The 15,980-nt window shown below is 38.4% G+C and overlaps 1 protein-coding gene across 1 annotated transcript; it reads right to left on the minus strand.

Annotated features, from left to right (window-relative positions):
• Positions 1-5,713: 5,713 nt before the first annotated feature.
• Positions 5,714-15,678, minus strand: ubxn7 (UBX domain protein 7). Its single transcript, XM_056390728.1, has 11 exons — positions 15,576-15,678; positions 13,093-13,246; positions 12,736-12,800; positions 12,541-12,606; positions 11,978-12,090; positions 11,417-11,563; positions 10,964-11,054; positions 10,221-10,351; positions 9,233-9,737; positions 8,064-8,143; positions 5,714-7,544 (listed from the first exon to the last, which is right to left on the minus strand). The coding sequence occupies exons 1-11, from the start codon at positions 15,643-15,645 to the stop codon at positions 7,383-7,385; spliced, it is 1,584 nt and encodes a 527-aa protein (XP_056246703.1). The 5' UTR covers positions 15,646-15,678; the 3' UTR covers positions 5,714-7,382.
• Between the last annotated feature and the right edge of the window lie 302 nt (positions 15,679-15,980).

A 15,980-nucleotide genomic window follows, 5' to 3' on the forward strand; every position in this document is an offset into this window, starting at 1 on the left:
GTAAATGTCCTTTATTATCTTATTGTAGTAAAAGTACAATAGTCTACTATCTGCAAAATATAGCTTACTTCAAGTATCAAAGGTGAAAGGACTCATAGTGGAACAGAATGACTCCATCACATTAATGTATTGTTATTAGCCTAATACTTCATTAATGTTGAGTATACATTTCACTCTTGCAGTTGGAGCTTATCTTAACTATACAGTTTTGGATAGTTTAGATAGTTTCAATTATAACTGTGTTTATAGTATAGTTTTGATCATTAAGTAAATCAAAATCTACAACATTACGAGTAACTATAGCTGTCAGGTAGCACAGTAAGAAGCACATTTCCCTCTGAAAGAAGTGTGAAGAAGTAGAAAATGAAAACCCAAATAGTTCAAAATTGTACTGATGCACAGAACTTGATTAAATGTACTTAGTTACCCTTTTTTCAGCAAAAGCTAGGTGCTCTACAATTGTGTAACATCCTTATCCTAAGATTACTTGATTTGATAATGAGGCCTAGTACTGTATCCATCTTATCAAGACAGTTAAATGCAGTTTTGGGGGCATTGAGTATTGTAGTATTTAAAATATTTTATTTATCAAAGTATTAGAGAAGCTGCAGTGTGTCTGACTCTCATAAGAGTCGTGTTTACAGAGTCAATATTACTCAACACAAGAGCTAAGGTTCATGTTGATTTGTAAATCGAACTAATAACACCTCCTCCTTTATTGTCATTTGCCAAATATTGAAATATCAGCCTATAACTTTCACAATAGATTTCATGGGGTTTTTTTGAGCTGCCTTTGGTGGTGCAAGTTGGGAAGATCCAGGACGTGATACTAGATGAGTGGATGGATTTCGGTTTTGAGGACAATGTCCTGATGCTTTAAGATAAGAGGAGGGGTTTGTGTGGCTGGTATCAAGAAGCCAATTTAATATAGGTGGAATTAAGAATAGAAGAATAAATTACAATTCAGGCTTAAGTTTAGTGAAGTAGGCTTACTGATAAAATATTTTTATTAGGCACAGCTGTGTGTGGTAATCAGAGGACTGTTCCATCCTGGGTCCAAATCCAAAGTCTTTGTAAGTCATGACGGGAAAGATGTTTCCAAATATTTTTTATTGTTCACTACAGCCTTTTACCTTGGTCAGTACACGGTTTTCTTTGTACTATTTTATATTTGTGATTTTTTTTATCTGTCTGTATCCTAACACTTACCTTACACTATAGACCTTTTTTAAAGCCAATGGGATTTAACAGAGTTAACAGTAGTTGAAGTAAACTATAATACAGATAGTAATGAATCAGTAATAACTGAGATGCAGCGGGGATCCAGATGAAGGTATAATCAGTGACTATATGGAATCTGTATGGAATTATTGCTTTTTTTCTTTTTGCCCTGTAAAGCAAGTATTTTCATTTAAATCTTAAGTGAACCTTTTTTTTGATGCTGTGAAAAAAAAAAAAGGTATAAAAATCAGAGGCACATAAATTAGACACTGCTTTTGATCTTGCCTCCAGATTGAGGATTTGGCTGCTCTTGAGTTTATTCATGTGAGTTCTTTGCTGTCAGCTGGTAAACCTGACATTGAGGTGAGTCACTGCAAATACTGCTGGGGCTAAGTTTTCCTGTTACCATGAAGAAAATGGATTCAGTTAGAGAGGAAATTATGTGAAAAATAGTGCAACGGGAGTATGAATAATATACTATGCAGACATTTATTAGTGTGTGCTGTACAGCTAAATAGTGAAAACCTATGTTATCCTTTAATTAAAATGTTTGAATCTAAAATACATGTTAATAATATTTAATCACAAGGTTCTGTTACCTTGTAATTGGTAGGAAGCATAGATAACTTATAGAGAGGGAGTATAAGCAGTATTATAGTTATAGTTATTCTAGGGCCGTTGGGATTGGAAACAGGAATATATTATAAAAGTATATTTAAAGTATCAAAGCTGCACAATCCTTCAAAATGTTTTAAAAAAAAGGGGAATCAGCAGATTTCTCAACTTTTTATTTGGACAGTTGAATGTTGATCAGATGCCCATAAAGTAGATGTTCCATAAAATGCCTTTTTTTTTTTTGCTGACTCATTGCAGAGTATGTAACCCTGACCTGAGTCAGTCCACTTTTAAATAAATAGATAAACCCAGGCACTGAGTAGATGTAAACCTCTTTTTGTATCACATAAGTTTTAGTGACACAAACTGTCACTAGGTAGAATGCAGGCTATCAGGATTTAATACAGTTCTTGATTTCATGCATTCTTAGTTGCCTCAGCATGTTTACTGCAATGATAATTAGTATTTCATTTCATTTTAAAGGCTGAAAACAAATAGTGAAGTTTGCCAATATTAACTGATGACAATAATCTGTAACAAGGAGCACATTTTCTGACTGAATACAAGTGTTATGGGTGTAGTTTACTGACATTGTTTCATCTAATTTGACTCTTTTTCATATTCCAGTTAACATGTGTTTGACAGTTCAGACATTGTTTTTCCTCACCTGTCTATCAGTTGTCCACAGGGTCCTCCAAAGCTCATGACCTGACCGGTCTCCTCCATTTACACCTGTTTATTCACCTCCTTGAGTGTTTCACTGCAGGAACGACTGTATCATTCATTTGTGATTGATTAAAAACTATTTTAATTATTTTACTGGGCAATTATCCTGAACTCTCCGTGTCAGTCTATGCTGACACTTCACTCAGCAGTGTTAGTGTAATGACACGTCCTGATAACACAGTTAGCAAGTCAATAAAATTACAGTTGACATTCACTACATGCATTATTTATACAAAAACAAGCCACGGTTACTTTTTGTTTCTCCTGCACTCTTTCTGTTCATAGGATGGGAATTCCTGATGGAGGCACCAGACAAAAGCACTGGTTGTGTGAATTTACAAATGAGCTTTGTGTTTTTTAAAGCTAAAGATCTTGAATTCCAGGAAATAAAATTACCTGGATATAAAGTCAGAGTTTGAGTTCGTGTTCCCACAGTAAACATCAATATTTAAGCATGCCATTCATCAATTTCAAATAATCTTAACTGTGTAATCCAGCTTCCTGAAATACCACAGGAACTCTTGTGTTTGACTGCATGTCTGACTGATATTACAGTCCACAAGGCCATCCTGACTGTGCTAAATAGGAGCAGATAAGCTTATCATCAATGATTGTTTTCCTGAAACGTGCAGAGCAGAGGGTTAACAAAGCATTATAGATTGGATATACACGCTTACTTAGTCTATTTTGTAATGTACACACAAATGTGTAAGAAGGGAGTGTTGTCAAGGCACTGTCATGTACTTTGCATTTGACAAAGGGAGTATAATTGTAGGAGTTTTAGCCGTGACACAATGGTCAGCCCATGATGATTTATCTCGATACCCACACATGATGGTAACACTCTTGATCAGGGCCTTTGAAAAGACAGTTGCTTAAAACAAACACATCTGCCTAGTTAATCAGGAAATACAGACACTGCTGGTCTGTGCTACTCACAATGTTATGATGCTATTGCACATGTGAGAGCAATGGTGAGTTACTACCACACTTATACATTGGTGTAGATGGTAGATATTTTGCTTCAGTTAAAGTACCTTACTAAGCATAGTACCTGAGAGAGAGAGAGAGAGAGAGAGAGAGAAAAGAAGGGCTCAGTGCATCATGGGAGTACCCCCAGCAGTCTAGGTCTATAGCAGCTCAACTAAGGGATGGTTCAGGACTCACCTGAGGCAGCCTTAACTATAAGCCTTACCAAAGTCTGCCTCCCAAACCCAAACTGGGAGCTGGTTCCACTGGTTCCACTGGTTCCACTGGTTCCACGGGAGCCGAACCTGATAACTGAAGGCCCTGCCTCCCATTCTATTCTTAGGAACTCTAGGAACCACAAGTACGCCTGCATTTATAGAGTGGAATGTTTTATTGAGATAATAAGGTACTATGAGCTTTTAAAGATACGACGTTGCACCATTAATTGCTCTATAGGTGAGGAGGAAGATCTTAGACTCTATTCTGGATTTTATAGGGAGCCAATGCAGAGATGCAAAGACAGGAGAGATGTTATCTCTTTTCCTAGTTCCTGTCAGCATTTTGAATCAGCTGGAGGCATTTCACTGAGTTACTGGGACTGCCTGATAATTAACAATTACAGTAGTCCAGTCTAGAGGTAACACATGCATGAACTACCTTTTTAACAGTATTTTGAAACAGGATGTTGTTGTTTGTATGAATTTAGAAGTAAAAAATGCGACATGCCTGAAGTTTGACCACCTGTTTAGTTTCATCTCATGGATAAATATAGCTCGGTGTATCTGCGTAGCAATGGAAATTTATGTGGTGCTTCCTTACAATATTATCTAAAGGAAGCATATAGAGGGTGAAAAGTATCGGTCCTAGCACAGAACCCTGTGGAACTCCATGACTATATTTTGTGCGCACGGAAGAGTCATTGTTAACATGAACAAACTGGAATCTATCTGATGAATATGATTTAAACCAGCCTAGCACAGTTCCTTTAATGCCAATGAGATGTTCCAGTCAATGTAATAAAATCTTGTGATTGATGGTGTCAAACGCAGCACTAAGATCTAATGGGAAAAATACAAAGATTCATTAAAAATGTCTCAAAATGCATCTCTGTCATAGGTTTTTGGCTTTGAGTGATCCTGTTTTATTTATAGCTACAGATATTTCTGCAGGAAGTTAGAATCCTTAAATAGATTTTACCAGACAGTCTGATGATTCAGTTTGTCCATTCACAAACGTGTTTCTCTACAGTTCAGGCAATTTTTTTAAACTTAAAAAAGCTTTTCCAGAGCCATAGAAGATGTTACATAACTGTTTTCACATGCTGTGTAAAAATCGGTGGAGTGCACCCCGATGGCTCACTGATCACACATTAACTTCCATTGACTTTATTCTGAGAACTAGCTGAAAGGTCCATGGATGACTGGGGTCAACATCCTCCTTGTGAAACATACAACCCATCAAACAAACCAGGTCTGGGCCAGGTCTGCCCTGTTCCCTCATTAACCTGTCAGCACTGGCTAATAAATCTAAGCATTACATGAGATGCAGGATTTTAAAGAGGTCCAAAATGAACAAAACACTAAATCAAGCTACAAGTGTAAACTGTGCACAACAAATATGAGAAGTTCACCGATTTGAAGTTGAGATTCTGACCCATGATTTTGCAGAGAACAAACTTAAATTGCAGATGTTTTCATGCAAAAAAATGCTAAATTGTTTGTTCTTTATGTGAATTGCCTGATCAGAACAAGAGTAATGTGTTTTCTTTCTTTTAGTTAAATGGGAGGAAATATATTCTGTACTCCTTTATTCTGCACTGCCCTTTACCAGCACATTGCTCCTCACCCACCTTTTTTCCATTATGCAAAAAAAAGGGGAAAAAAAGGAGGTCGTGACGGAATGCCCTTTACGTACTGTAGTATCCAAACATTGTGGGGAGAGAAACAGTCAGTGTCCTCATCTGTTTGTACAGCTGCAAGTCCTTTTCTTTCAACTCTGACCGTTGCCCCGTACAGACACTACTATTGTCAGCTGGCCCCTCATCTTAAAGGGAATATAACATGAATTTACTTTCTGTAATCAAACATGTCATTGAATAGCATGTGATTCAAGCTGACATTTGACCTCTTTCTGATATTAGTAAAGTAATGTGACAGTATACATCATTTCCATTCTTCTAGGATTGGAGTGCTTGACAAGAAACTTTTAAACACAAAAAAAGTATCACAAGAGAAAGCGGCTTCTCAGCAGAACTAACTGCTACAGCTTGGTTCACTGTGAACTAAGAGTCTAACACACTGACATTATTTCCTATACCGCTGTAAACATTTGCAAAGCTTATTTGTATATTGTGAAACCTTCATTAGTTATACTTGTTTAATCGTCTTCTTCTTCTTCTTCTCATTTATTGGTGAATTGTTGCACATTACCACCACCAACTGACCACGTGAAGAACTGTGTGAAACTGCAACAGCTGTTTACACTGAAGGCACGTTTTACATCAAAAGGTTGATTGCTGCATCTTCTTTAAAAAACTGTAGTTATAACCATGTGCATCAGACCTAGATCCTGCCTCCATCATCCTTTCTGTTAAGGGACGGACTAGTTTAAACTAGTAAATTGGCTGATGCGTGAAAAATCTCACATCTTTATATAGCTACTGTCCTGTTTCATTTAGTAGACAATGTCATTCTTTGAGGTACAACACATGACCAGTAAATCAGGCAATCATTTTCATATCACATTCAGAATGATCATTTTCTTCAAACGTAGTCTGTCTCTTTTGTTCCTATCCACAGTACAACAAACATCTGCATTGTAATTTGTTGGGGTTGATTCTGGGGTGTTGCTCCTTTTCTGTCTCTATGAGACTTTTAATTGTTTTTTCTTTCAATAACTAGTTTATACAATAGAGTAAGAAAAGACCAAGCAGAATCTCCCTTGGTTTTGGTGGTTATATTTCAACATCAGCATATTTTCTCGGCAGCATATAAAAAAAGAAAAGAAACAATGACTACAGCTAAATATCAGTCTCTCTAAGCCATCTCTGTACAGTGTAGGTCCGACTGATGAGATGTACCACCCTTCATTCATTCCCTTCTGTATCAAAAGTTGAAATCCAAAAACAATCTACTAGTCTCTAATAGAAACTTGAGTAAAAATGTGTAGATCTACCCAAATCCTCTCAGATCTACACAAGTGTGTCACTGATATCTGACACATTTATTTTGAGTTGTAATTTGCAGATCTTTTCTCTTATTGCCCCTGCTTTCCAAATAATTACAATTGTTCAAACAATGACCGAGTGAGAGACCAAATTTGGGTCAAAATAAACAAGAATGAGCCTCCCTTTACCTGTCCCCAGGTACAGAAAATGACAAGAAGAGCTAGAAAATAAACTCTGACATTTAACGTCCTTTCTGGGAGGTAAAAGTCTTTTTGTACAAGTCCCTGGTGCCTCATTGACAATTTACGATCCTTTATTTGGGTTTTTTTTAAATTTTATTTAAATATGAACTATATCATATATATTCTATTGTGATGTGCCTCAGTGATCAGAATGAACTGAAGCCTGCATCAAAACAGAATTTAACACATTAAAAAATACCTGGTGTCTGCAACACCTTACTGGCCAATGGTAGAGCACTACAAAGGGATTAGGCTGTCAGTAGAGTGGCCGGGAAAGTAGTCCAGCCACTAAGAGTTGTCTTGGCAAAAAAACAGGGCCTAATTCCAGGTGAACAGAAGGTTATGGGATCAAGGCCAGTAACATCGTCCCAGATCATTGGTGAAAGGGTGAGGTCTACCAGAGAGATACAGAAAAGCAAAAAGTGAGTGTGTCTGGGAAAAGGCTAGTTCCTCTCCTGCACAAATACAGTCTCCTGTGGACAAAGCCCCGCCTCCTGCAGTGTGATGTCATAGTCCAAGTGGGCAAGCTTCCTTCTGGGAAAGTTGGTGACGAGTTCGAAGCGTTCGTTAGGGTAACCCTTGGATTGTACGTGTCTTACCAGGGCCTTGAAGAGAGAGTGACAAACCAGAAGTGAGATATTTTAAGTAAAAATGAGCATTCATGTGATTATATTCACTGCTGACTGGGCATAACAACGAAATGCTCACATTTATTTTAATTAAAAAGAGTAGGAGTACAATGAATATGAAGATGAAACAAGTAGCCGTTAGCTTAGCTTAGCATAAAGACTGGAAACAGGGGGAAACAGCTAACCTGGTTCTGTATAAAGTAAAAATAAAATCCTCCTATCAGCACCACTAAAGCACCAAACACTAAGTAAAATGTTGCATCTTGTTTGTTTAATCTGTACAAAAACTGTTTTGAGTTATGAGTTATGTGTCAGAATATTTTTTGATAAGAAGCAGTAACTTCCTGGAGTCTGTCAAGTGGTGCAGGCCAAAAAATAGTCCAACACATGGACGTGAGATGGCATTATCTCATCTGACTCTCAGCAACAAAGCAAAGAAGTGTATTTCCAAAATATTGAACTATTCCTCTAAAATAATTGTTATGGTGCTCTCACCAATAGTTTTGCTTTAGAAGACAAGGAAATTTGCTCTCTCTGTCCATCTGGGTAACGGAGCATCAACCTGGCTTTGGGACCTGTGTGGGAAAAAAAGAAAAAACATTGTGGTAAATATCTTTCGGAAAAGATGCATCTGTTGTCTGAACCAAAAACTTAAACTTAAATTTGGCATCATTCTCTGTAGCAAAATAGTTTTTTTTTTTTTTACCATGTGTCATTTCCCCTTGGCTGTACAGTATACAGTGAGCAGTATATAACATCTAAATTTACTCGTTTGGAAGAGGCTTTTATCCAAAGCAACTTACAAATGAGGGACAACACTAAAGCTTCAATGCAGTAGGAGACCTTGCTGTAAGTACTACATCTATTCAATAAGTGCAAGGAGATCAAAGTAAGAAAGTGCACCGAATGTGCATAGTAAGTGCTAGTTAGGCATGTTGGGGTGTTATAGGTGTTAGGAGAGGAGGTGCTCTGGGAAGAGATGAGTCCTCAGGAGATTTTTGTAGATAAAGAGGGACATCCCTGTTCTGATAGCATTTGGTAGCTTATTTTACCACTGGGGAACCACAGAAGAGAACAGTCAGAACTGCATCGTGTGCAGGGACGGCAATGCCAGACGACATTCCTTGGAGGAACGCAGTGGCCGAAAAGGAGCATAAGTCTTTGTGATTGAGTTCAAATAGAGGTGTGCAGACTCAGATGTCACTCTGAAGGTAAGCATTATTGATTTGAATTAGATTCGGGCAGCCATGGGTAGCCAGTGTAGGTCACCCAAAACAAATTCAAATTCTATATAGAGTATAGTGTCGTAAGTACAAAGTTTGTAAATGGCTTTGCTAGATGTGTGTTTAATACCTGTGCCGTAACCCCTAAAATCTATAAATTTACCTTTGAGCTCAAAGGATGTCCCAGTGTGACACTGTGTTACATTACCAGAGCAACACATGAGCAGGTTCCAGCCCTCACTGAGTACTGCTGAATACTTTAACAGGCTGACGGCTTGACCCCGCAAGTGCTCATTAACTTATCCTCAAAACATTTTGAGAGGGGGTCTGTCTGCAGGCTGGAGACTAACTCAAAGACATTTTCCACTCAGACACAAACATACCCTCATACCATAACCCTCATCATAACGGTTTCAGGTTTAGAATTACACATTCTCATACCATTGTCATCAGGACAGTCCACGTCACAGGTGTTGGTGGTGCTGGTCTTTGACGGTCCAGCGCTTTCTGCTGCTGGGGAACAGTGGTTCCCTCCAGAATCTGGGAGAGGCTGAGGATGACGAGGACCAGCAGCCGAGGGCTCCAGATGGTTCTTTTTACTCTCCTCTTTCTTGTGACTGTGGTTGTTTTCTTTGTACGGAGACTTTCTGTGGGAAGAAGTTGAACTATCGGGATGTAGACGTTGCTGTGCCGCAGGGGCCGAAGGGACTGGGGTGTGTTTGCTGGTAGAACTTTTCTCTTCGTGGGGTACTGGCGTTTCACTGTCTGAGCCATCAACAGAGATGGGACCCTCACTGTCAGAGAAAGGCTCTGCATCTGATTCGTCTTCTGATCGAGGGGAATCGGGGGCTTCGGGGACATTTGAGGACTCGTAGTGGGTCTCCTGTAGGGAGGCTCGGATTGCTGCCTCCAGCTGACTGTCTTCACTGGCATCAATCAGACTCTCCTAGAAACAAAAACAGAGTGCAGCTGTAGAAAACAAATCAAAGAGCTGGGTAAAATAACAGAAATGGGGGTAAAACTTAACATACTAGTGCAGGCAATGTGGTACTGACAAAATCAAATATCACAATCTTTAAAATAAGTTAATATTGACAATTGGCTAATGGCAAGACGTGCAAAATTTGAGAAATGATCATTAATAATAAGGGATTAATGACTTAGCAGGTAGATGCATTCACTATTAATTTCACTGTGATGTTTATAAGTTCATAAAGATGTTGTCTTCTACATGCATTTACGGCCAGGAAGAGACAACAATGAATCTGTATCACAACATTACAATGGCCAAAGACTCTACAACTGATAAACGCTTGTGAGTTATGACAGGAAAAAACTTAGAGAGAATCTCAATGAAAGAGAGGAGAGATCTTATCAGAGCAGAAACAGAATGAGAATTAAAGGGTGAGACATGGGATGAGAGACCCACAGAGCGAGCTCGTTTGGCAGGGGGTGCGTGGCAGGATGGCCCGTCGAGCTGCCCGTGCTCTGCCAGGAAGCCGGACGCCTGCTCCAGGAACGATGCCACATCCAGCTGGTTCCACTCCACCATTTTTTGACCTACAAAAGAACATGTTATCAGCAGCACAGGTCAATAACGGAATTTATTTATAGAACATTATTAAAAGATGGCAAAACGCAGGGAATGGAAATGACTGAAGATATGTGTTCAAATGCATCAATCTGGAGCTAGTTTGCAGATATAAAGATATAGAGTAACACATTTGCTCACTAACATTGTTTTGTTCTGTTTGTATTGTCACACACATGACAGTACAGTTCACATTTATCTCTGGTATTTATTTACTGAAAATCTGTTGTTGGTCTGTATTAATCCTGTCACTTAATAATTGGAGGATCTCTTGCTCATCCACACAGCATTATTCAAGTATACTATACTGCTTTTAAATTACTTCCCATGATGCATTACCTCCTCTTCTGGAAGTTATGAGCAAGAGGAATATGTTATCAACTTAAAAATAAACCAACACAAAAGAACAGCAGCAACATGGAGCAGATAATACATACAAGGGAGAGGGACCTATCAGGGTAGAGTGAGTGAGAGTTGTTATTAAAGCTCTTTGACCTGTGTTTTTCTGTTTAGTAACTTCTAAAATCTACACTGCTTAAATGCACTACCACTACCTCAATTCACATGAACTCACCACTCACCTGTGCGGGGGTCGAGGATGGAAATGTAGGGAAACTTGTTCAGCTTATAGAACTGGATGTATCTTTGTCCCTCTTCACTATCATGATATACCTGTAATGAAAGATGTTGCACAATACAATAGTTAAAACATGGAAAAAGTGACTTGCAGCTTCTCTTTAATGACTTGCCAACTCTGTCACCTCACACCGCGGGATATGGACTATATTATCGCTGGGTGATGTAGTGTTTCTTATATTTTATGTACCTTTGGTTAACTTTTTATGTTTTTCTTCTTTCGCCAACAACCACATACATTTTGTGCATGGATAATTATTTTCTTTATGTTTTATATCAAAACAGTTTCATCTCAGAAACATTGGAACAACTCAATCCTCGTAAAAACCTCAAAGCAATGTTTGCAGGAACATGACAACATCAGATCAGGTATGACCCAGAGTTTTGAAACTGCATACCTGCCAGAATATGAAGTGTTCTCTGATGATGGTCTTCACTGCATCGTTACTCCAAACATCCCTGTTCAGGCACTGACAGGCGAAGTCCTGAACATTTTGAATGTTGATCATTAGCCACTTGTTCTCCAGCTGTCCACAGTCTTTTGCCTGTAAACACAAAAGAGGAAATACAGAATCAGAAAAAAAGACATGGAATCAAGCTTGGCTTGACAAATAAGTGGTGAAATTGCTAAGTTGACAAATGTGGATGAAAGCCAAAAGCACAATTAACTACATTCACTAAATAAACAGGTTTTCCTTTTTGGAAAATAGTCATAACATCAGCGGTACGTGATCACATGTCATAGTGGACTGAGTCTCTACAACAGCTTACTTCACAAATACCATGAGTGCACACCCAGCTAATGAGTGAATAACACTATCATTAAAAAAGTGACAACCTTCATACTCCTGACCTTTCCCACCTGTGATCGACACCGTCACCATCTGAAATTTCACTAAAAGTTCACACAGACCGAATAAAGACGTATGGTGTAAAGTGTCCGGTGAGTGACTCCTTACCGTCTCAAAGCTGCCTTTGTGCATGAGCTCAATGGGAGGACGGAAAAGGTCTGCCAGGGTGCTCAGTTTCTTATCCACTGTCCCACCGTTACGCAGCTCCTGTTCCTGGCGGACTAGGAGAAGAAAAACGTTCTCAGTCATTATAGGATGTAAAGTCATAGAGAGGTTCAGACAGAGAGACAAGTGACAGATTTTGGCACTTGGCTGTTGTTGGTTGTTATTGTGCAGCTTTAATTTAAAACCTAATTTTAACCTTTTAATATACACTTTCCCACCAGCGTGACACTTTGGCCATGGTAGCGCTACTTTAGTTGTGTTTTAGAACCCAATCTTCATACAATCTTGAGAAATTCTACATTGTGCCACTGCAACTTTTGTTCAGCATCTGTTATACTCATACTGACGTTTTGGTTGTAAAAATCGTGTTTCAAAAAGAGACCAGGGTTATGACTGTGATCAAAAGGGCTGAAGAGCAGTAACATTTTTATTTTGGGTACATTAGTTTTGGGCTTGTGTACAAAAATGTGGCTGTCTCAATCTTAAAAAGCTTTAATATTACTTACTTGTTTCTGTTTGGAAGTCTCGGAAACCATCAAATATTGACCGAGCAGGTCTTCTCCGCTTTGGCACTGCATGTGTAATTCAAATATCAAAAGTCACACTCAGATGATTTTGAGGCTCGATCGCCAGTAAAAACAGCAATTTAGTTTTAGGTGTATTTGAATGATAAAGAATAAGAAAAGAAAGCAGTACAATACCTCCAAACAGTGGTTCTGGTTCCACTAATATGTCCTGCTTCTGCGGAATGGGCGCTCGTACTTCACTGAGGCATAATGAAATACATATTAATCTTAGATACAAAACAATCTAGAGCAAATTATCCACATTAATCATGTTATAAAGATACACTCTCTGATTTGATTACACAACCTAATGACAGCTGTGCTTTGAATACCAAATGTTCCTATAACTGTGAACTACTAAAGAAATTTAGGAGCACTATAAAAAAAAAAATTGAGTGTATTTTTCAGATACTAAAACGTGACGAAAAAAAATCCAAAGACTGTTTTCTACTTTAGTTTGACACACGTTTGGAAAGAAAAGTATGAACTTACTCTGAAGGGGGTGCTCTGCTGCTTGAAGCTGCTGAACTGGAGCTGGTGCTGGGCTCCTCTGCTATCCCACCTCCATCCAGGAACATGGTCACTGCCATCTCCAGGTTGTTGTTACATGCTTCCAACATATGTTTCCCTACGCTCTCTGTGGCTCCTAGGAGAGCATTTGACATAGACATACCGACACAGAGGAACATATATAGATAAAAATGCACAGCTACATTTGTGTGGACACTCACTCTTCATGTAATTAATTTAGTACCATAGTTTAAATGTGCAAAACAACACAACTGACAATACAACACACAATTTGACAATACAACTTTTACTCTGTTATCAAGGTATAAACATGAGCAGGTCTGGGAAATCAATTAAGAAGCAGGTTATGGACAGACTAACTTGGGCATTCCACCTAATTACATAACTGACAAACCACACTGACACAAAAACAAAAAAATAAAACAAAACAAAAAAAACATTAAACATTAAAATCCAATACTGCCATAAAGCAGACCTGTGTAATGGTTTGCAACACCCTGTGGGTTATAAAATGAATGGAAACCTCAGTATAAACAAGTATGTATCATCATATCACCCACCCTTGTGATGGAAAACTGCAAATCACTAGTAATGTTGTATGTTAATATGTATGTTCCCAGATTGTCTGTTTTATCTGAAATAAACTATTTAATATCTGTATTGATGTTTGCATGTTGTGGCTGGTGGCTTTTTCTTTTTTCTTTTTTAATCCAATGGCCAATATTTGATATGGATTCTGTAACTTAATTATTAAAGAATCGTGACCAAGATATGAACTATTCACAACATTTTTCAATTGAAAAATAGTACGTACATAGTAGAATTAGAGGCTGTGTATCAAATTAATCAATTAACTTCACTATTTTGTGACAATACATACTTCCACACAAATGAAACAGGCTTGTTAAATACCCTGTCAATATGAACATCCTGTTAAGTATTGTTTTCGTGTGTGATTACAGAATCAAATACTTTGCAATGGGTTCTTATAAAATGCTAAAACAATGTAACTCAGTCATAAGGCAGAGATGCTGTTCACTGTGGTGAATGAGCAGAAGTCTTTGCAAAGGGTGGAAAGTAATGTACTTAAGCACAATTTAAGGTATTTGTACTTTACCCAAGTAAAATATTGTACTTTGTACTGCATTATATTTATCTGATAACCTCAGTCACAAGTTACTTTACAGATTCAGATTACAAACTAAAACCAACAAATGAATTATGATGTACTTTTACAGATTAATATAAGACTTGACAAGGTACTCTGCAGTACATGAAGTAGATAAAATTAACCCCACCGTTACCAGCTAAACCGTTATGATGTACAGTGTCAAATAATATAATAAACATTGTTCTGAAATGGACCATTCTGCATAACAGTAGTTTTGATTATGATACTTATGGACTATTGCTTAAGTTAAATTTTTAATGCAGGAATTTTACTTGTAACAGAGTATTTCCACATTGTCGTATTGATACTTTTAAATTGTGATAACATTGTACAGAAATGAGAGCCAAAGAAGTGCTTGAAAGTCAACACAGGAAAAAATGCATCCAGATTAGAAAGAGCTACGGACTGCTTCGGGGGATATAGTAGGCACCAATTCAAAGTACAGGTTACACGATCCGTAGCGAATATGCTAAAACGTGCAAAAACAGCAGAATAGTCCTTTAATGTATTCAGATAATGAATCCCCACAATGCATGAAACTATTATAATATCATGCTTATGAGAAAACATTATATCTGAGGATTAACTTTTAGTCTTTTTAAGAGTAGGGTACGGTCTGGCTTCTATGAGCTTTCCGTTTGTACTGCGCATGTCCGTTTCACTTTCCAAGTCTGGTAACAGCCCCCGACCTGAGTCTCCTGTTTTCTCCGATAAATAACTTAAAACTGAAAAACTGTCCATTGTGTTAAAGCGTACACAAACCACCGAGGACCCCTGAGTGAATAGGCAGAGACGGATAGTGTGTTCATCCGAGTGTGGTTAAGACCACAGTCAGAGTGAAGCTGACAGCAAGACAACATGAAGCCTGGCTGGTGATGAAGAAGGGAAATGTTCTCAGCCGACGTCCATTCCACATTATCAAACAACCAGGCAGTGCAAAAAAGAGCATAAAACCAGCTCTAGGCTAGCGACATAGTCTCTTTGATGAGCACCGCAGACTAAATCTGATATTTCTAAGTGGCTATTATGGATAATATTCAAAGCTGGTGGTTTTGAGATCCCTTTCCTGAGTCTTTCACTTGAGTTTAGAAGATAACTGGCTCTGGTTTTTCCCTCTGCAAAGCATTGACAGCGCAGGGGCCATAGCAAGACTTAACGTCCGTTTTCTCATCTGCGCACTATTTTTGTGGATTGTTGGACAAAGGGGGGTATTCCTGTTGGACAACCCAAACCTACTTAATAGATCAAATGCTAAATGAAATGTTATTTTTACCTGTTATTGCTGTGAATTGTTGTATTAACCCGTTCACCCCCGGAGCTGAGGTGTCTCCGAGCGCCGCCATCTTACCGCCACAAACAACAACATAAATGTGGCGCATGCGCTACGCCGTCCTTTTCCCCCTGCCTGGCGCGGCGCGAGCCGCATGCGTCACCAAAGGATTGTGATGCGTTTTGGGTAATGTAGTTCAGTAAGAAACAATGGCGTGTTACTGGTATTTGCATACACTTGCGTGACACCCCCGGTCATATTATCTTGATTTTTGAAGTGAAAAGAAGTAAATACAATCACTACAGCAAACAGACATTTGCTGCAAACTAACAGCCATTATTGAGGGATTTCCCTGACTTGTACAAAGTTAATATGCATCTTCTACTATGATGAATTATTAGTGTTGTA

This window comes from Seriola aureovittata, chromosome 12 (genome assembly GCF_021018895.1).
Source record: "Seriola aureovittata isolate HTS-2021-v1 ecotype China chromosome 12, ASM2101889v1, whole genome shotgun sequence".
Classification (NCBI taxonomy): Eukaryota; Metazoa; Chordata; class Actinopteri; order Carangiformes; family Carangidae; genus Seriola; species Seriola aureovittata.

Bases quoted from the DNA above. Each gene is read 5' to 3' on its own strand.
- ubxn7 (XM_056390728.1), bottom strand. From the start codon at position 15,645: ATGGCGGCGCTCGGAGACACCTCAGCTCCGGGGGTGAACGGGTTAATA. The intron at 11,564-11,977 runs GTAAGGAGTCAC...TTGTGTTTACAG, and splicing joins ACAAAGGCAGCTTTGAGACG to GCAAAAGACTGTGGACAGCT. The intron at 10,352-10,963 runs GTGAGTGGTGAG...GTTCTTTTGTAG, and splicing joins CATCCTCGACCCCCGCACAG to GTCAAAAAATGGTGGAGTGG.